This window comes from Geotrypetes seraphini, chromosome 8 (genome assembly GCF_902459505.1).
Source record: "Geotrypetes seraphini chromosome 8, aGeoSer1.1, whole genome shotgun sequence".
In the NCBI taxonomy this organism is placed as follows: Eukaryota; Metazoa; Chordata; class Amphibia; order Gymnophiona; family Dermophiidae; genus Geotrypetes; species Geotrypetes seraphini.
In genome coordinates this window covers 43,245,483-43,267,996 of record NC_047091.1, presented here as the reverse complement: position 1 = coordinate 43,267,996, position 22,514 = coordinate 43,245,483, and the positions used below count along the sequence as shown (strand labels likewise).

General features: G+C 43.2%; 1 protein-coding gene across 4 annotated transcripts in view; it reads left to right on the top strand.

Annotated features, from left to right (window-relative positions):
- Nucleotides 1-21,174, top strand: part of LOC117364550 (probable G-protein coupled receptor 132) — a 61,445-nt gene extending 40,271 nt beyond the window's left edge. For 2 of the 4 annotated variants that reach the window (XM_033953837.1, XM_033953835.1), the window contains 2 exons: nt 16,347-16,464; nt 19,858-21,174. In XM_033953837.1, the coding sequence (XP_033809728.1) occupies nt 19,861-20,958 (1,098 nt within the window). In that variant the 5' untranslated portion in view covers nt 16,347-16,464; nt 19,858-19,860 and the 3' untranslated portion in view covers nt 20,959-21,174. The remainder of the gene's footprint in view (nt 1-16,346; nt 16,465-19,857) is intronic. The other 2 variants (XM_033953836.1, XM_033953838.1) reach the window with 2 other exon arrangements.
- The last annotated feature ends 1,340 nt before the right edge of the window (nt 21,175-22,514 follow it).

Below are 22,514 nucleotides of genomic sequence, written 5' to 3'. Positions count from 1 at the left end.
CGGCTTCTGTCCCGCCAGGCACATGTATTTATCATTGTGCATATATTCCCTCCTCCATGCTAGGGCACCACAACGTCCAAGGAAGGTGGGGTTTTGGTCCATGGCATGGCAAGCATCAAAGAGGACTGAGGCCGGGACATGGGGATTAGTGACCAGGGTTTGTTGAATCAGGGGGCCCTGATCCCAGACTGACCTGACCTCTATCCAAGTATCCCTATTAGTTGCTTTGGGGTCGAAACAGATCTGTGAATCTCCATTATTACATATAGAATATTCAACCTTGTTATATATATATACAGGGGTCACTAGTTGACCCTTACACTCATAATTAGTTTGAAATCTAATAACATTTTCCGTTTTGCCCCCATTGTCCACTAGTGCCACACAAGGGGCACACCCAGGCGTGGGAGGGGTAGGGGACATGGACAATGTTGGCAAGACGCAAATCACAAGTAGTATATACACAACAGAGTTCATATTAAATATCTTGACAGATCTCTGGATCAGACGTGCGTGATTACTCTTCCAGAGTGTGGGGTAGCCGCGTGATTTTCAGTTGAAGGTCAGTAGGCCCTTTTTCACAAATATACTCAGCAGCGGGCTTCACACGGCTGTAGTGAATCCAAGACTCGTGGCGGGACAATTTGACAGCTGTGGGAGAAGCAAGTAAGACAGTGAAAGGCCCTGTCCAAAGGGGTTTCAGCGGTTCAAATGGGGACAACTGATTGCGTTTACCTGGGGTACAGCGGATGCAAAATAGAACAGAAGGGATCAGTTTGGGCCATGGCAGGCGGCTTTCTTCTGCCGCTTTGCCGAGGAGGGTTTTAATAGTTCTATTGATGCGTTCAACTTGGCCAGAGCTCTGGGGGTGATAGGCCGTATGTAATTTCCAGGTGATTTGCAGAGCCCGAGAGACAGCTTGTGTGACTTGTGATATGTAGGCGGGGCCATTATCGAAAAATCGTGTGCACGTTGGACAACAGTGAGGGCCAGGAGTTGTGGAACATACAGGAGGGTATAGTAATCCATCCGGATGGGAGGGTGCAATGGCCAGGTTGCTGCGTGGCCCACTTGCGCTCGGGGTCAGTGTACTGGGGGGAAAGGGAATGAAGGAAAGGTTGAGGGGAGGAAAGGGATAACAGAAGAGGGGGTGTGGGCGGACCTTGGAGGGCCGCCTGGCGAGCCGAGCGGTCAGCCAAGGCATTACCGCGGCTGATGAAATCACGGAGGCGACGGTGGGCCCGGCAGTGCATGATAGAAACTTTGGAGGGTAGCAGGATAGCATCCAAAAGGTCCAGGATGAGTTGGTGGTGTTGGATAGGGGATCCAGAGGAGGTGAGGAAGGAACGCTGGCGCCAGAGGACAGCGTGGGCGTGAACAGCTAGAAAGGCAATTTAGATAGGAAAAAAAACAAAAATGCAAAAAGGGAGAGAAAAATCTCCAAAAATGGCCAATGGTATAGTTGGTTTCCCCGGGGTACCCCACAAACCAAACAGATAGACAACACAAAGATTACAGGGCATAAACAAACATAGAAAACAGAAAAGGCGTGAAACTTTTCTTCCAGCTGGCAAGGATTCAGAGCTGAACTTAGATCTGCAGAGAAATGCACAGTTATACAAAAACAAACGTCCATCATAGCACGAATCATAATTGTGTGCACACAGTGGCAAAGTAAAGTGCGATATAACACATGGCATAATAATCACATAATCATAAAAGGCATCTATTAATGGTTATTGGAACATCCGAAAGAGAAAATGTAAGAATGTGATCACTCTGGCTTGGTGCCCTGCCAATTACATTCATAAGGCAGACAGGGACGCAACTGCTAGGGTGTGCTTCAATCTTGAAAAATAAGCAAAACTTACTAGGTAAAGTAAGATACAGTGTACAATGTTAAATATAGAGGTATTCTGAAGTATGGCAATGTCAATTCAAAGGGGAAAAAAAGAAACATGTTAAATGTTAAGTGCAAGGTCATTTCAAGGTTACTGAAAGCAGAACATTGTCCTCCTTCTCTGGGTAGAAAAAGGCTCATTGTAACAGGTCCAGAACAGCTCTGTATGTATGACTGCGAAGACAAAGAAGAGACATTTTAACGTGACACCACCCCTGAGGTCACTTAGCCATGTTCCCTGCAGGCAGACCTGGAACCCTTGTCTGCCACCTGGGTCCCGCTACACTCTGAGGAGTGGGCACTGCTGCAGACTAGATGTAGCTACTTTACTCTGCACTGTCCTTACATAATAACTACCCCCTTCCTCTGGAGTTTGAGCTACCAAGTTTATTTTAAAGGTATTTCTGTTTCCAATTGTATTTAGAATCAGATTGATAATAACACTTTATACAAACATGCATGGGAAGAAAGAATTCATAAAGAACACCAGGATAAAGACACAATACGGGAAAGCAAGGGAGACTGTTAGCACAAAAGAAGTAATCTCAATCCATCCGTTATCAATAAAACTCATTCATAAATCCAAGAAAGAATCCAATTCAAATTCTACTGCATATTATTTAAAACCCTACACGGAGACAGCCCATCATACTTGAACAATCGCCTCATCCAAGCACCTAGTACCAGACACAGAAAAACGCACTCCCCATTCATACCCCCCCCAATCAAGGAAGTCAAAAGAACAAAACTACACGACGGCCTCCTAGCCACTCGAGCCGCAAGACTGGACAACCAGATCTCCAACCTTCTGATGACCACCCCAGACTATAGGACGTTCAGAAAGGAAATAAAAACCATACTTTTCAAGAAATTCCTGAAGCAGCAATAACATCACGACCTCTTAGCAACTCTAAAACTGACATTAGACCTACCCATTACCGCACTAATAATAACAAAAGAACCTCCACTACGACCACCTTTTAATTCTTTTACAAACCACCTCACCCACAACAACACGTTAAATGTTTATAAGATCTACAACTTACCTCTCTAGCTAATCATTGTAACTCTACTTTTTTTAATTAACCTTTTGTAATCCGCCTTGAACCGCAAGGTAATGGCGGAATAGAAATCCCTAATGTAATGTAATGTAATGTAATAAAGGGAAAAAAAAAAAAAAAAAATAAAAAAGTTGACCACATTACACCGCTATTGATTAAGTCCCATTGGCTACCTATTAGCCACCGAATTACTTTTAAGATATTATTCTTGGTTTTTAAAGTTCTAGCTTTCAATGAGCCTCAATTCATGTCTAGAATGATCATTCCTTATTATGCCCCTCGTTCTCTACGATCATCATCACAAGACTTATTAACTGTCCCTTCCTTAAAATTATGGGTACAAGAAGAAATGACATGTTTTCTGTTACAGCGCCACAAACGTGGAATGCACTGCCACTTTACATCAGAAAAGAAAAAGATCTTATCTCTTTTATAAAACTCTTAAAAACTTTGTTATTTAACTTTGTACTTGTGTCTTAAAATTGTTTGTCCTCTAAAATGTGTTTTTTTTTTTTAATTGTTCAGCGCTTAGAATGTTTGTATAGGCGATTCATCAAATAATAATAAAACTTGAAACTTGAACTTGAATTATCAAGCCCATGTTTAGCAAATATTTCAATTTTCAGAAAAATATGGATACTTAACCTCTATCATTGTTAGTCTTGTACTTTAAATCCCCCAACACTGGGATACAAAGGCAGGGATGTGCCAAACACAAATCCCACATGTCTGACAAACGGTTGCTTTTTTTTTTTCTTTTTTTATTACCAGCAGACACCACTTTGACAACTGCGAGAACACGTAAACTATCTGGCTCAACTTTCTTTAAATTACTCACTGTCTGTAACAAATCCACTGCACGCAACATATATCTAAAATCACAGTCCTTATTCTCGTTCATCAGTGCGAACTCACATTCTTAATTCTGTCTTGATCCACATGCATTTTACCCTGTTAAGCAACTTACACTATCCTGTCTGCAACTTTCGGCAAAACAATCATGCTGGCTTGCTTTACCAACTTTTCCCAGGTTTCCAACCTAAATGCTATTTCCATCTCCCCGGGTAATTTCTCAACATCACCAATTTCTCGTTCTCTGTGTCTTGTCAGGTGTCCCCAGAGCTTTTGTTTTTTTTTTTTTTTTTAATTTGACAAGTATGACAAAAAGTTGATTATATTCCAAATACTAAGCCTTTGACAACAATAAAAATAAGGATGAAGAAAACAATAAAAAATCTTAGGGTCGCCATAATCGCCAGAAAAGGCAGTTGTAAAATATTTAAGCATGATCTGAAGGGGCTCGATGGTGTTCTGACCCATATTATACAATCTATATATGCACCCAACAAAAGTTCCAATTTCCAGAAACCAGAATCCTATATACCTCTCTGTGCTTCACAACTGATTAAGAAGTTACTAGACAGAAGAGATAGAGACAGGATAGAGAAGGAATCAACTTCTCACTTACCAAGACAGGTCCGGTACCGGCACAACAAAACCAGGAGCCAGAAATCTCCACCGATTCGTTCCTTCTCGAGGTGCAATCCGTTGTCTTCGACGAGAAAACCGTTCCTGGTCAACCACCAGGTTAATGCCGGCTATTACGGGTCTCGTAGGAGGCAAGGTTTGAAATCCTCCGAGGGAGACGATCGTGCCAAACAGGCTCAAGTCTGTAGATCAAGTCCCTGTTCGGCTGCGCCAAATGAAGGTACCTTTTAGGATAAGGCCCTCCTTTAGTAGTGCAGAGACTTGAGCCAGAGACTGAAGAGATTTAAAAAGGCTTTTATTAAACAAGCATATATGCTGGACTTCTGGGCAGAACTGGCTGCATAAACAGAAGACCCTGAGGATCTCGGACACAAAAGTTATATAGTGTCCTAACCAGTTCAAACCAGTTCTAACCAGCTCTGACCAAAAGGTAACAGCAGAGAGAAAAACAAAACCATAAATCCATCCTATAATCTATACATCAATGGCTAGCTAACATCTACATTCCTTTGCCTCCTGGCTGTACCAGGCACTAAGACAGATACATAGAACAGGCCTGCATGCATACGTGATTTCTCAGAGCAGTAAAATGGAGTCACAGGTTGCTGTTTTTAGTTTTACTACCCACTGATCTAAGATGGAGTTTTTCATATACACCGTGACCCAGGTATGTCAGCTAGCTAGGGATCCTTCAGAGACCACTGCCGTAGAGTGATGCTCTCTATGTCTTCAATTAATTCAGCGTCCATCTCCTCCAGTTGTCTTGGGGGTCTGTATATCACACCAAGATGCAGGCATTTTTTGCCTCCTCTTGCTAGGTTTACCCAGAGGGACTCCCCGGTATACCTGACATCTGTGATCCTGGTGGTTTTGATGTTCTCTTTAATGTATAGTGCTACCCCTCCACCTACCCTGCCCTCTCTATCCTGACGAAGTAAATTGTATCCTGGTATAGCCATATCCCACCCATGTGAGCCTGTGAACCAAGTTTCGGATATCGCCACCACGTCTAGGTTGGTATCCCTTATTTCAGTTTCCAGTTCGAGAATTTTATTGCCTAAACTGTGTGCATTAACATACATAGCCCTCCACAACTTGTGTTCGCTAAGTCCCTGTGAGGTGTTTTCTACCTGAGTCTGTGTGGTCACTTTGGATAACTTTATGGCACTTATGCCTGTTTTATATCGTCTAACTCACAACTTTTAAGTTTCATGCAGGATGTCTAGTAAAACATTGATTATCCCTGCAGGACGACTATGTCTAGGTTGGCCCACATTCCACCCTCATACTGCCCTAACCACTGTTCCAGATGCACCCCTTTCAGCTCTGGTCGCATAACTGCATTCAGATGCATAAAAAGTCCAGTGACATGTCCAGAAAGTCATTGATTATTGGTGCTTGGATGACCCATCTTTTAGGTCACCCAAGTGCCGATTTGGGTGTGTTTTTAGATGTGTTTAAGCTTTGATTATGAGCCCCATACTTCACAAATGCTCCACAAAGTCAGGATATATCAGTCTAATATGACTTGCATATGAAGCAGAGACCTCTGACCTAGTCAAAAAGTACAGGCAAATCTGTCTCTTAAAAGAAGACAAATGTTTTTGTTTTTTGAGCTTCATAGGCAACTTATTCCACTCATGTGGTCCAATGACAGAAAACACACCACATCTGGTTTTATGCAGTGTCCATCAGTGATAGTCAGGAACTATCAAATCCCCTAGAGTTGCCAAACACAGTGTATGCTTTGGCAAATAGTGTTGCAGCTTAGACGTCACAAAATATGAGCAGTCCTGGTAAAGTCCAGTATGTACCAACACTAACAGCTTAAATTATATACAAAAAGCAATAGGCAACCATTTCAACTGTATATAATAAAGAAACACATGATTGGTTTTCTGAATTCAAGAAAGCGTGGAGAGGCATGTGGCATTTCTTATGGAGAGGAGGAGACAGTGGATGTTGAGCAGACTGGATGAGCCATTTGGCCTTTATCTGCCATCATGTTTCTATATTTCATGAAACCATACATTAGACTTACTGCAGAGTTCTGGACTAGTTGCAATGATTGAAGACTGGAAGATGATAACTAGACTACTGCAAGGAAGATCGCAGAAGAATCAAGAGGCAATAACACTAATTCTGTCTCTATGATCAACACCAAACCATGGTCAGCTGGTTAAGGACAGCTTCATCAGTTATCTACAAACAGGCTACCTACTCAGAGATGGATGCTGTGATTGGGAAAAAAATGGAACATTGTCCACATAAATATGGTACGAGACTTCCAAAGAACATAATATACACTGAAAAGTAGGCAAAGATAGAAATTAAACAATACAGCAGACAGATCTCCGTTCTCGACACATGATTTGTTGAGATTTCTTGATTCAAACACACAAGTTGCTTCCAATGCAGTACTCTTCCATCAAACTCACCAGCCCATAGACTGCAACAAAATTTGATTTGATCACAGAAAATGCCCCAGATTGTTTTTATAGATCTATCAAAAAACTTGTGCACCTATGAGAACCACGGCACATCTCATCTAAAGTTGCAGCTGTCAAGCATTCTGTACTATAGGCTGTATGGAAACAATACTGGAATGGGTGTAGGAATGAGTGATTGGTCAGATCCAACTGTGGATAAACAATATGCTCCATTACCTTTGTCAGTACAGGCAAGGTAGAAACTGGTTATGCATTTGGGCTGCAAAAACCAGAGGGAACAATACAGTTTAGTGGGTGAAGAACTTATGTACATGACAGAAGAGCGGGACTTGGATGTGATTGTATGTGATGATCTTAAGGTGGCCAAACAGATTGAAAAGGTGACAGCGAAAGCTAGAAGGATACTAGGTTGCATAGGGAGAGATATGGCCAATAGGAAAAAGGAGGTATTGATGCCTCTGTATAAGACTCTGGTGAGACCTCATTTAGAATATTGTGTACAATTCTGGAAGCTGCACCTTCAAAAAGATATAAAAAGGATGGAGAGGAAGGCTACTAAAATGGTGTATGGTCTTCATGATAAGGCGTATGGGGACAGACTTAAAGATCTCAATCTGTATACTTTGGAGGAAAGGTGGGCAAGGGGAGATCTGATAGAGGTGTTTAAATACCTATGTAATATAAATGTGCATGAGTCGAGTCTCATTTGAAAGGAAACTGCAATGAGAGGGCATAGGATGAAGTTAAGAGGTGATAGGCTCTGGTGTAATCTGAGGAAATACTTTTTTATGGAAAGGGTGGTAGATGTGTGGAACAGTCTCCCAGAAGAGGTGATGGAAACAGAGACTATGTCTGAATTCAAGAGGGCCTGGGATAGGCACGTCGAGAAAGAGATAATGGTTACTGCGGATAGGCAGACTGGATGGGCCATTTGACCTTTATCTGCTATCATGTTTCTATTTTTCTATTTGATACACCAACAAGGGGTTTTTGTTATAACAGGATGCATAGTAGCAGCTTTTAAATAATCAGGCAGGACACCTTGTTGCAGTGGCGTACCTAGGGGGGGGGGGGGGGGGGCGGGCCGCCCCGGGTACCAGCCCTAAGGGGGTGTTCCCGGCCTTGCCGTTCAGTCCCCCGCCACCCCCGAAGGACCGCTCGCCCCCCTGGCCTCCCCGCACCACCTATGAACAGCCGCAGCAGGATCGCGAAGTCAGCGTCAGCATCCCTGCGCTGCTTCCTACGACGCGATCCCGCCCCTCCTCTGACGTCAGAGGAGGGGCGGGACCGTGGCGCAGGAAGCAGCAGGGATCGCTGACGCTGACTTCGCGATCCTGCTGCGGCTGTTCATAGGTGGTGCGGGGAGGCCAGGGGGGCGAGCGGTCCTTCGGGGGTGGCGGGGGACTGAACGGCAAGGCCGGGAACACCCCCTTAGGGCTGGTACCCGACGCTGACTTCGCGATCCTGCTGCGGCTGTTCATAGGTGGTGCGGGGAGGCCAGGGGGGCGAGCGGTCCTTCGGGGTGGGTCGGGGCATCAGGCCTTCAGGGTGGGGCGGGCGGGCAGGCAAGCAGGCTTTCAAGGGGGAGGGGGTGACAGGCAGGCAGGCAGGCCTTCAAGGGGGGACAGGCCTTCGGGGGGGGGTGCAGACATTCAAGGGGTGCAGGCCTTCAAGGGGGGCAGGCAGGCCTTCAGGGGGGTGCAGACCTTCGGGGGGGGGTGTAGGCCTTTGGGGGGGTGCAGACCTTCAAGGGGGTGCAGGCCTTCAAGGGGGGAAAGGCAGGCAGGCCTTCAAGGGGGGGACAGGCCTACAAGGGGGGGGGGACAGGCCTACAAGGGGGGGGGACAGGCCTACAAGGGGGGGACAGGCCTTCAAGGGGGGGTGCAGGCCTTCAAGGGGGGGTGCAGGCCTTCAAGGGGGGTGCAGGCCTTCAAGGGGGGGAAAGGCAGGCAGGCAGGCCTTAAAGGGGGGACAGGCCTACAAGGGGGTGGGACAGGCCTTCAAGGGGGGGACAGGCCTTCGGGGGGTGCAGGTCTTCAGGGGTGGGGTGTAGCCCTTCGGAGGGGGGACAGACCTTCGGGGGAGGGGGGTCCTGGTGTAAAAGTACACAGAGGGAGAGAGGGAAGGGGGGGTTCAAAGATACATGCATATGCCAGACTTTGGGGGTTAGAAATAATGGGTCTAAAAACAGAGGAGTGGGAGAGAGATGGTGCATAATGGGATTTAGGGAGGGAAGGAACAGAAAGGGAGAGAACTTGGAAACAGGGGATGGTGTGGAGGGGGGATAGAGATACTGGATAGGAGGATAGTTGGGAACAGAAAGGGAGAGATGGTGGATCCTGGGGTGGTGGGGAGTTGAGAAAAGGTGAATCTGTGGATGGAGACAAAAAAAAGGAAAGATGCCAGATCTCCGGGAGAGGGAAGGGAAACGGAAGGGGAGAACAGAGATGGCAGACGGATGGTTAGCACGGAGAAAGGAGACCCTGGCAAGCAAGACAACAAGAGCCTGGGACCAACAAGATTTGAATATTGATCAGAGAACAAAAGGTAGAAAAAATAATTTTATTTTCTGTTTTGTGATTACAATATGTTAGATTTGAAAAGTGTACATGAGACAGCTTGAAATGGGAACTTTTCTATTTTTGTGAATGGCAAGGCTGAGTTCAGTTAAAATATATGCTTTATAAGAAAATATAATAATGTGTTTTATAAAGTTTATAAGCATTGCTGGCATACTCGGTGAGGTGTTCCTAGTGTTGGTGGTGGTGGTAGCATGTCAGTGTGTTGAGAGGAAGAGGTAGTCTGGGAAATTCTGCTGAGCAAACTCTGGGCCCATTTCCACCCCCAGTTAGTCCACTCCACTCAACTGGTTCACACACTGAGTGGGTCTTTGGGTGTTATTTCTGGGTAGTTGTTTTAGAATCTCTTCCAGTGGTTTGTCAGTATCTCCTTCTGGTCCAAGGAAGGAAACTTTGTCAACCTTAGCATTGACCTTCAGAATATGTTTGTAACAGCGCTGCTTGTGTGGCATTAGGCTATGTAGTGATCGAAAGAAAAAAACAGACCTTTGCACATTTTTGCACTATATGGTGGGTGTATGAGGAGATTCATTTCCTGCACAGTTAAGTCCATTTTTTCTACTGAATAATAGTATAGGTACAATGAAAGTAAATAGCAAAAATGTTTGAGTAGATAATTAAGGAAATCTTTTTCATATTGCTTGCTTATGGACTGGGAAAAAAGACTGTTCAAGCAAATGTCTCCAGAACTGCTTTAATGGAAAAATGTGATTTTTTTTTTTTAAGTACTTTGTGAAATTTATTGTTGTTGTGAAATTTATTGTTATACTTTGTTTAAACTTAAAAAGCGGTGTCATTAACAGTGAATCTAATCGAAAAATCGATTCAACAGGGTGAATCGGATCAAATGAAATATTTTTCTCTGAATCGGGCAGCACTATTGGCTACCATGAGAATGGGCTACTGGGCATGATGGACCATTGGTGTGACCCAGTTAGGCTATTCTTATGTTATGTTCTCATCTGTAGGGGCCTTTGTTTTCACTTCTTATTTTAATGTATTTTTTTCCTGGGAACTTATCAGTGTTTTTTTATAATGGGAACAAAAATGGAAGAGAATTAATGTGTGTGGAATGGGGGGGGGTAACTAATTTCTTCAGCTAAATAATTCAATCCACTTCAAACAGACATAGGAGAACTCACGCACCATTCACACACCCTCCAACCAAAAACGTCAAAAGAAAAAAACTGTTCGACAACCTCCTAGCCATTCGAGCTGCAACACTTGACCCCCAACTCTACAACCTATTGACCTCGACCACAAACTACAAAACCTTAAAAAAAGAAATAAAAACCCTTCTATTAAAAAAACACATAAAACCAAACTAACATAATCAGAACTGTCCCAAGCATCACCTGCAACTACTCCATATGTACTTCTGATGTCATGACAATTCAGACATAATTTATGTTATGTTATGTTTGGAATAATGGTTACATAAATGAGGTTCAATAAAAGAAAATTTTCTGTGGGAGCATTTGTTGGAACTTCTGTTATCCTGATTTCTTCTATCTGTGGGCTTTCTTTAGCTAACCTACTTATCTGGGGCTTTCCACTTCTGCAGCTGCCCTTTTCACGGTCCACTTTGCGCTTGCACTCTCTGGGGAGGGGGGGTTGGGTCTGGGCTTGGTGGGGTAGGTGTGTCTGGTAGTTTTGTCTGGGTGGTGGCTGGGTGTTTCTTGGGTGCTTGTTGTGCGGATTGGTGTGTCTGGTGAGCGGTCTGGGTGTTGTTGCTTGTGGGGGTTTTTTTCATTATAAAATATGGCTGAGGGTCTAGTCCGGCTTATTATTCTTGTGGGTTCTGGGGTGGGATTTGTTTGCTTGCCCCAAGTTTTGGCCTTTTGTTGTGTATTGCTATGCCTCTCATTGGCAATTTTCTCTTGGGAGAGGCTTGTTCATGCTTGTTGTTGCTGTTACTCTCATTCTGTGTTCTTTTTGATAATGTATAAGTTTCTGTACAGACCATGGTTGCTTGTCTGGACCTTTTGCCATTCTCAATAAAAATACTTTGGAAAAAAAAAAAAAAAAAAAAAAGAAAATTTTCACTGCCTGTTTCTATTCTGACCATTTATTCCATTTCATGGTTATTGCAAAAAAAAAAAAAAAAAATTTTACATGAGGGGGGGGGGGGTGTGTCAAAAAATGATGGGCCCCGGGTGCCACATACCCTAGGTACGCCACTGCCTTGTTGCAACATTAAATTCAGTATTACAGTCAGCACAAGAACAACGAGATTCTGCCTTTTATGCAACAGATAAGGGCTACAAACTAAAGAATGACATGGGGACGGGTACCCATGGGACAAGGACAGAGCATGCGGGGATGGGGACAGGAATAGAGTCCGCAGGTACAGGGACAAACTTTGCCCCTATCTCATTCTCTAAAACTTGAGACTAGTATCAATATGCAAAAACTTAACACATCTTAGACAATTGGCAACTGAATTCAATTTAAAAAATGCGGCAGAAGCTGCTTTTGGATTTCAATGAATTACTATTAAATGACATTATTTGTGTCTTATCTGCCATCTGCAGTGTCCTTCCATCATGTGCCCAGCTGCTCAAGCATCATCTTAAATTTTTGCAAGTCCGTGTGTAGTCTCAATGATCCTTTCAAATTATTCCATAAGGATACCCCTTCTATCGAGATCACAATGTTCTTGTATTTTCATAGTGAACATGAAAAAGTTCATCCGTACATAATCGCATCATTCCCTCTGATCTCAAAGGTCTAGACGGCTGATGCAATTTAATCTTTTGTGTCAGATATCAGGGAATTTTGTGGTAAATAACTTTAAAAACTAGTACAAGAGTTTTGTAAACAATGCGAAAGTTTAAAGGCAACCAATGGAGTTTTTTCAGCATAGGTATAACATGGTCAAATTTTTTTTCTGCCACATATCAAACATGCCGCTGCATATTGGATTGTTTGTAGCGCTTTACATCATGAAGTTGTTATACCCAAGTAAAGCACATCGCAGTAGTCTAACTATGAAATAATTGTGGTCTGTACCACTATTCGGAAGTCATAACTTGATAACATTGGTTTAACCCTACTAAGCATGCACATATGATAAAATGTAGATTTAATCACTGCCATTATTTGATCTTTCCTCTGAACTTGTTTTTGAGATCATAACAAGCACTTTCCTAAAATTTCAAAGATTACTGATTATTGGTGATATCAGTCTCCATCTAGATGACAACACTAGCAAGGACGTGACTGAATTCAGCAGTTTTCTCACCTCCCTGGGTTTCCCCTCTCTTAAGACCTTTCCAACCCATGAAAAGGGGCACTCTCTTGATATCATTAGCTTTCTCGACCTTACTGAGTACAATACCTTAGTCGAAGATGTTCATTGGGAACAAGTCCCCTGGTCTGACCACTTTTTAGGTGCCTTCTATCTTCCTATCTTCATGTCTCACTTTGGGGTTCAATCCCGTGCCTCAAAATCTATTACCTTCTGCAAGAAAATTGCAAGTGAACAGTTCTGGACCCGATTTCTTAATCAGCTCACATTCTGTCCCAATCCTGATGCCTCAGAAGTCACCTGGCATAATTGGGTAAACCTTTCTGAGACTACTTATATATCTCTTGCTCCTCTTTCTACTAAGACTGTTTCCTACTCCTGTAAGGCCCCCTGGTATCTTCCTTATCATAGAGAACTGAAGCAGAAATGCCGAGTACTGGAGTGCAAGTGGAAAAAATCTAAATCTTCCGCAGATAGACAGTCTTGGAGGGTCAGTATTAGGTTCTATAATACAGCATTAAAAAAAGTTAGGAAAAATTTTTACAGTGATAAAATTATCATATCCAATAATCAAAGCAGTACTCTGTTCAACATCTGGCACACTAACTTCTAATAATGATTCATCTATACATCCTTCCTCTCCAGCAGCAGACGATCTAGCAAAATTTTTTAATGAAAAGGTCGCTGCTATAAGAAACTCTTTTCCTTCATTAGTCTCTTACAATTCTCTGGTGACCAGCGACACTAATCTTATCCCAGTAGACAGAACCTGGACAGTCTTTGAGTATGTATCTGAGGCTCAGGTTTCAAAACTGTGCCACAAGCTAAGATCCTGTAAATGTGCCTTGGATCCGTTTCCTTCATACCTTTATGAGAAAATTCCCATTCAGGCTATTTAATCTTTTACCAGACTTATAAATTCTGCCTTACTATCAGGTCTATTTACTGCAGAGATGGGCCACATTGCTCTGACCTCACTACTGAAAAAAACTGATCTAGACCCATCCTCACCGTCCAGTTATCGACCCAGAGCGAATATTCCTCTCCTGACCAAAATGTTAGAGTCTATCATATCTGCTCAGCTGACATCATACTTAGAGAGATTCTCCATTCTTCTACCTTGCCAATATGGTTTCAGACCCAACTTCACTACCGAATCTCTATTGGTCTCACTAATTTCAAAGGTTCAGCAACTACATTCATGTAACAAGTTTGCAATCCAATTACAATTTGATCTATCTGCAGCCTTTGACGTCGTTCACCACGATATCTTGATCTACCAACTTTCTGAGATAGGCATTGATTCTATAGTCTTAGACTGGTTCTCGAAATTCCTACGATCTCGCTCATATACTGTTAATATGAATGGCACCATGTCATCTTCTTGGAAGCCTCTATGCGGAGTCCCAAAGGGATCACCTCTATCCCTTATCCTCTTCAACATCTATATGTCTATTTTAAAACTTTTCCATCTATCCCCCTTTGAAACATTATACACATATGCAGATGACATCTTGGTTCTTCTTGAGATAGATTCGAATCTCACAAACCTTGCTGAAAATATAATAGCATGCATAATGAAACTTCAATTGTGGGCCCTTACTGTGCAAATGAAGCTGAATGAGTCCAAAACCAAACTACCGTGGCTTGGCCTTAAACTAGATCAACTACCTTCATCCATTTCATTGCCATATGGATCTTCACTGCAGACTGAATTCAAGTAAAGTTCTGGGTTTCATTATAGACTCAACACATTCATTCAATGACCATCTTAATTCTCTGGTAAAAAAAAAAAAAATGCTTCTTTAGTCTCCATATGCTGAGGAAAGCGAGATCCTGCTTCCCTTCCACCAACAACATTTTGTTGTCATCGTACAATCAATCATTCTTTCGAGGTTAGATTATTGTAATTCGGTCTATCTAAGTCTAACCAAGAAAAGTCTTCAAAGACTTCAACAGATCCAGAATACTGCAGCTAGGTTGATCTTTGCAAAAAAGCAAATATGATCATGTTTCCCCGCTTTTGTTAAAACTTCACTAGCTCCCAGTAATCTCTAGGGTTTACTTTAAATGTGCCTGACTAACATTTAAGATCTTGCATGGCACTCTTCTCCCATTAATTCCTCTATCCTGGAACTCTTTGAGACATAATATTACCAGATCTATCCAAAAGCTTAAATTATCTTTCCCCTCGTTAAAAGGCATTATCTAAATCGGAAAATTAGGGAAAAATCTCTACTTTAAAACGTTCCTATCCAGCTGCATAATTTGGGATCTTTATAATTATTTCAAAAACATCTGAAAACGTGGCTATTTTCAAAAATGTAATTTCCGCTGCTCTCTATATAACCACTAATTCTTATTATATTTTCTTTTCTTAAACTCTTGCAAACTGTGCCAAGCTCTATCCTTATAGAGAAGATGCGGTATATAAGCTTAAGGTTTAGTTTAGTTTAGATCAAGCCACACTCTCAAGATTTTCAATTGTTTATGTATCCCAAGCTGCATATTATCTAATTCAATATTTTGAGGCCACATAGGGTCCTCATTTCTTCTAACCAACATCACATCTGTTTTGGCCAGATTTGATACCCAATTTTTGTTCTATTATCCAATTGTTTATAGCTTTCAAACATCTTGACAACTTTGTTAGAAAGTTAACCCTCCAATCAGTCAAAGAAAAAAACCTGACTTATCAGCATAGAGATAACTAACATTCAATTTTTGAAAGACAATTCCCAATGAGGAGAGATACAGATTGAAAAGTAGAGCTGAAAGTGCTGACCCCTGTGGGACACAGGCAGTTTTCGACACATGTTAATTACTCTTCACTGTAATTGAACGATCATGAAAATATGAGACAAACCATCTATAAATCCCACCTCCAATCCTCATCTCCATTAGCATTCACAGTAAGGTTTCAATATCAACTGTATCAAATGCTTATGATATATCTAAAAATACCATACAAGCTCTATATCTTGATAAGGTTATCATCCCTCAATGTTCCTCACGTACCTTGAGGTCAACAGACCAAAAACTTCTACGAATTCCTTCCGTAAAAGAGTTTTATTATACCCGGAAAATAAATTTTACAGTAGTCGCCCCAACGTTATGGAATTCCCTACCACAACAACTTAGAGAAGAACAACATCTAGATAAATTCAAGACTAACTTGAAGACGTTCTTATTTCGTGACGCTTTCGCCTGTCTTTAAAGCTACCTTCCTTTTCTTCTCTTCTTCTTCTCTATTTCCCTTCTTTTTTTTTTTTTTTTTTCCTTTTTCTTCTCTCCTTCACTCCGCTGGTTCCAATTTATTTAACCAACCACTTTAAAAAAGCGACCCTATCCAATATGTTTTTCCCCATTCCCACTTTCTCCCTTTCTTCTCCAAAAACATGTAACTTTCCCCCTCCTTTCCCTCTTATCCTCACTTTCATGTTAGTCAAGTTATGTTTTTTGATGTTCACCCATCTGCTTTTTATATTTATGACTCTTTTCTCTTTTTATAATTTTATTGTAAACCGGCCAGATACCTGTTGATGGTCGGTATATTAAAAAGTTAATAAACTTGATAATAAACTTGAAACTTGATGCCTTTTCTTATTTCATCTACAGTTGCAACCAACACTGTGACCCATGCGAAAGTCAAATTGATGACAATCGAGTAAATTATCCTCTACAAATTGGTCCAGTTGCTTTAAAACTGATTTCTCTATACTTTTCTCCCCAAAAGGTAATACTGCTATAGGCCTATAGCTTGCTAGATCTGACCTCTAAATTTGCCCTCTTCAACTTTGGTTTAATCGTAGCAGTTTTTAGCAATCTTTGGCATAACACTCAACTTTAATGACTTATTTATAATCATAGACAGAGATGTCTCCTAGATCGGGGGTCGGCAACCTGCGGCTCCAGAGCCGCATGCGGCTCTTTTCCACCTTTGCTGCGGCTCCGGTAGTGTGTCACGCAGGCATGCAGCTTACAAGTCCGGCGTCGCGGCGGGAAATAGCCATGCTGAGCAGTGAGCTCAGCACATACACAGATGAAAGCCTTGCTTGCTGATTGGTCTGGCGGCCCCGCCCCGCCGTGCCGCCGGACCAATCAGCAAGCAAGGCTTTCATCTGTGTAGTGCTGAGCTCACTGCTCAGCATGGCTATTTCCCGCCGCGACGCTGGACTTGTAAGGTGCACGCCTGAAAAAGAAATCATCCTGGCCGGGGTCGGTGTCATGCTCCGGAGATCTACAGCCTTCCTATCTCCCTCTCCCTTCTACCTGCTTCCGGCCACATCCCCTGCTCCGCGGCTCTCTTTGGCAACTCAGCAGCAGCGATCGACACAAGCTTCTGACGTCGGGGCCTACCCTCTGCGAGTCCCGCTTGTTTCAACTTCCTTTTTCCACAAAGGCGGGACTCGTAGAGGGAAGGCCTCGATGTCGGCAGCTTGTCTTGATCACTGCTGCTGACGAGTTGCTGAAGAGAGCCGCGGAGCAGGGGGGTGTTGCCAGGTGCAGGTAGAAGGGAGAGGGCCAGATGCAGGACTCGTGGGTGAGGGAGGAGAAGAGAGAGAGAAAGAGAGAGGGTAGGGAAACAAAAGGAAATATTTCATACTGGGCTGGGCCGGAGTGGAGGGAGGGTGGAAAGATTCTAGCTACAGGGTGCAGTAACAAAGGAAAAGGGGGGAAAGCTGAAAATGGAGATAGTGACACAAAGAAGAGAAAGGGTAAGCAGGACCTACTGAATAAGGATAGAGATACAGAGGGGACATGAAGAGGAGGTGAAATAGAGACATAGAAGTAATGCTGAAAAAGTGTGTGTGGGGAGATAAAGACATTGAAAGGGCAAATGGTGAACATGGCGTAAAGATAAGGACAGAGACAAATGAAGATTCTGAAAAAGTGGTGAGATAGGGATATAGGTGAGATGGACACAAAGAAGGGTGATGCTGGAAAATAGGTGGAATGGTAATTCTGACAGACACAGAAGGGAAATGCTGGATCAAGGAGAGATGGGGCTCAGGCTGGATGGAATGAGGAGAAATGCCTTGTTGGCCCGGAACTTCCTCTCCTACGTCAGAATTGACGTCAGGGAGCGGAATGCTGGTCAGTGCAACACTTCTGCACGGAAAGCTTGGGACGGCGGTGGCTTGGGGGCTGTTCCCCGATTGCGGTGGCAGCAAACCGAGTGGCTTGGGGGACGGCACGGAGACAGAAAGAAGGGGGAACAGGGAGACAGAAAGAAAAAGTTGGGGGAGAGAATGAGGTCTGGAGGAGAGGAAACATACAGGAGGCTGAAAGAAAGGAAGAAAGATTGGATGCACAGTCAGAAGAAGAAAGTGCAACCAGAGACTCATGAAATCACCAAATAGCAAAGGTAGGAAAAATGATTTTATTTTCAATTTAGTGATCCTGTATATAGCATTAAGATAAGAAACAATATATGCAGTGTTAGATTTGTTTTATAATGGTTTTGCGGCTCCAAGTTTTTTTTTCTTTTCGAAAACGGGTCCAAGTGGCTCTTTATGTCTTAAAGGTTGCAGACCCCTGTCCTAGATCTTAAACTATAGAAAGTGAACACAGATTGCCAAGTTATCTAGTTGGACACAGTGAGTATAAAATTTGCAAAACCTCAACATTAGAGACCTCTGAAAACTCCTCCCATCGAACTGCTGTAGTTAATTGGCTTTTCTCATTCACATCTTTGGTATCTAAAAAGTTACAATGTAAATGTGCTACTTTCTTTAAAAGGAAATCTAAATATTCATCTCCATCTAGCTTAACCCTATGGTTCAGGACTACTAGACACATCTGCAAGAGAGAAGATTATCAAAGTATTGAGGTACAATCTTTCTCTTTAGTTATATCTGCCATGTGACTAAGTGGTTAGAGACGCTGCCTCAGCACCCTGAGGTTGCAGGTATACGGTAATTCCAGCGTGCTCCTTGAGACCCTGGGCAAGTCACTTAACCCTTTATTGCCCCAGGTACTGTACTATAGTTAGATTGTGAGCCCACTGGGACAAATGGGGAAACTACCGGTACTTAGAGTACTTGCTTACTATTCAATGTATTGTAAACCACTTTGATATCTGTGGAGGAAAGGCATTATATCAAATAAAGATAGCCATAATATCTGGGTTGACCACTGACCTAGAAGTTGACCAGACACTGGCCAATATTCAGTTGTCTTGCTGTCCTAACTTTATGCAGTTATTTAGCTGGTAAGCAGATTGAAAATTGATGCTAACTAGCTAAGTTTTTCTGCTCTGACTTAACTCAATTTCTGGACTACCCACAAACTAACCAGTTTTGGCATAGGTGGTTAGAGGGGATATTCAGAGACACTATCCAATTAAGTGCAGTTGAATATCCCTGGATGGTCCTACACAAGTGATTTAAACAGCCAGGAGCCTTTCCTGGCCATAACATTAAATATTGACACCCCCCCCCCCCACGTATGTATAAATAGAGGAGAAAGGGGTTATGATTTTAAAAGCAGCCTCAAAGATGTACCAACTCAGGAAGTCTATTCCAGGCGTAAGGCAAAACATCACTAAACTATGGGACTACAGGGATTATAGCAAAACTTGATAATGAGAGGGGAAGGAGAGCTTTGGTGTTGCCTTAGAAAGTTGAAAAAAGAACCTGAAATAGCCTAATAACAGTGGTGGTAGAGGCCATCAGTACAGCAGATTTTGAACATGTTTGGGATAGATATGGCAGGAAATGAGTTAAGAGGATAAGTATTAAGTAAGATCTTGAGGGGATAAGGGAGGCGACTTGATATATTTCTGCTCAGTGGTTACAATCAAAGTGGTTCAATGCAAGTGATTTTGAAAATTTATTGGGGTAGTTTAAGGGAGGGCCTTTAGCTTTCTGAATTTGCTACAGAGTAATAAGGTGGAATATAAAGTAAATAAACCTGTAACCTGACTTACCCATAGTCACAAGCAGCTGCAGTGGGAATCAAACCCAGGTTCTCAGGTCACTGCACTAACCACTAGGCTACTCCTTTTGATCTGAGGTTGGCTTGCAAAAGGGATTTTATGGACAGACTAGATTTTTCTGTTGTCATTTCCTATGTCACTGTTATTTTTCCTCTAACCTCATTAATGTTCTCCCTCTTTTCCTTGCAGCTGATGCTGGCTACACCTCTCCCTACTTCCTCTGAGCAAACCACAATGACCCTCAGCCTGACTCCTAATCCCCTGCTGGTGTCGGTGGTACCTGCTTTGAATAGCAGCACTGCTTGCTCTCAGGAGCATGCCCGCTGTGGAATCGACTTCCAGTCTGGCCAGGTGCTCATTGCTTGCCTGTACGGTGTAGTTTTCCTACTGGGTCTGGCTATGAATGCCCTAACACTATGGCCCATCATGTTGCAGGTGCAGCAAAGGAAGAATGTCCTAAGCATCTACCTGCTGAATCTGGCCATCTGTGACCTGCTTTATATCTTCACGCTACCCTTGTGGATCTTCTATGTCCTGAACAATCACACCTGGACCCTGGGAGGGCCTGTCTGCTACTTGGTAGCTTTTATCTTCTACTCCAACATGTATATCAGTGTCCTCTTATTATGCTGTATCTCTCTGGACCGCTACCTAGCAGTGGTGTATCCTGTCCGCTCGCTGGCCATACGCAGCCGCAGGACAGCAGGCCTTGTCAGTGGCCTGGTCACCCTGATAGTGTTCACCTTTCATTTGGTTGTGTCTGTGAAAGCTGGGAAGCAAGAAAATGCCACCTGTTACGATAGGTATCCACTGCAGGGCAGCATCGCCTCCTCTAACTACTTCCGTTTCACAGCAGGCTTCCTGCTGCCACTGCTGGTCCTGATTTTCTCTTATATGAGGATTTTCCAGGGTGTGAACCAAAGCAGCACCCTTAGCAACCAGAAGAAAAACAAGGTCAAACGGCTGTCTTTTGCTGTCATAGGCATCTTCCTGCTGTGCTTTGCTCCGTACCACCTCCTGTTACTGGTCCGCACAGCTATGTTCTCTCACATGGGCCCTTGCTCCAGCTGTGCTTTTGAGAGAAAAGTCCATGTTGTCTTCTCCTTGTCCCTGGCTGTCTCCAGTCTGAATAGTGCTCTGGACCCTGTCCTCTATGTGCTGGTCACTGACAGCATAAAGGAGGATCTCAGGAAGGCTTTTGGCTGCCAAGGGACTGTAAGTCCAAATTCCATGGCACAAGTGCAAATTTCAATGCCAGCCACACAGTCTGTCAGTTTGCAACTATCATAACCATGAATCATAGCCCCCTGGAAAACACAGTGAAACCAGAACTGAAAACATAAAAGTCTCAAAACTGGAGAGAGCAGAAGTCCGAAAGTCCAGAGTTCAGCGCTGTTACAGCTTTTCACTCCAGGCCTTTCCCCTGTCCCATCAGAAAGGAACCAAGGGCAGAAGCAAAACCATAAGACACCCTTTTTAAATAAAGTTTTCTATTTAAAAAACTAATTTCCAGTTTAAAATACTACTTGGTACAAATCCAAAAGCCAACGTACATCATGACCTCCCAGAAATTCTAAACAAGATTTTCTTTTGTTACACGTCTGGAATAAAATACAAGAAACTTACCCTGCCCCCCCCCTTTTTTTTTTCCATACCATAGTGCAGTTTTTAGCACTTGCCGAGGTGGTAACAGCTCTGATGCTCATAGGAATTCTATGAGCGTCGGAGCTGTTACTGCCACAGCTGGTGCTAAAAACCACTCTATGGTTTTGTAAAAGGGGGGAGGGGTTATATTGGCACTATTTAGCTGTCCGTGTGGGCTGTTTTCCTGCTTTGTGTGTCTCTACTCACTGCTATCTCCTTCGAAGAGATATCTCTTCAGCTGTTCAGGCTCTGTTCATATTACAGAACTTAGGGGTGCAGAATACTGCCCCCATATTCAAATATTTGCCAGCAAATGTGTAACTTCACTATCTGTATATTTTCAGAGATTATTTAGCCAAAAATATGAGTGAACAGCCTGTTAACTAGACAATATAGGACTGGGTTTTGGCCAAAACATTCTCCAGATAGCAGTGATATTCAGTCGCTAGCTGAATAACTTATGGTGTCTATATTCAAAGTGATTTACAGTAACCATCCAGAAATGGCTCCTGGTCAGTTGAATCGCTTGTGCGGGGCTCTACAGATATTCAGTAGCACTTAACCAATTAGTGCCACTGAATATCGCTACAGATGGCTATTCAAAGTCAGTTGTTTTGTGGGTTGTCCATTATGCATTTAAATTCCAATATTCAGCACTTAAGTTTAGCAGTCGCTGATGTTTGGTCACCAAACATCGTGCTTGGAGAATCACTCGCGATGATGAAGAATGGCCCAGAGTGCTTATGTAAATATTGATGAGCCCCTCATTTGCATGGCAGAATCGGAGACTGCTAGGAAGCTCAGAAAAGACCACAGTAAGCCGTTTTGAAATCCACTGCTAAAATACATGCAAGCTAGACTGACTGGAACTGGTTTTGCGATCGTGTTAAAGGCAACCGTAAGTTTTGAGAATCTGGTCCTTCTTGAATTTCATAGAAGCTCTTTATCAACTCACCAGCCGGGGGAGCCTCGTGGAGTGGAGAGGAGAGTGAAGAACCAGCGGGAGGAGGAGGAGGAAGTCAGTGGCGGCGGCGGAGAGAGCAGGAAGCCTAGGGGGTAGCGGCGAGAGTTAGCTCCGCCCACCCCTCAGTGTCATCGGCCTCCCCCTTAAAAGGGAGGGGAGCCGCGGTGCAAGGCCCAAAGCGCACTCACCAGCCGGGGGAGCCTTGTGGAGTAGAGAGGAGAGTGAAGAACCAGCGGGA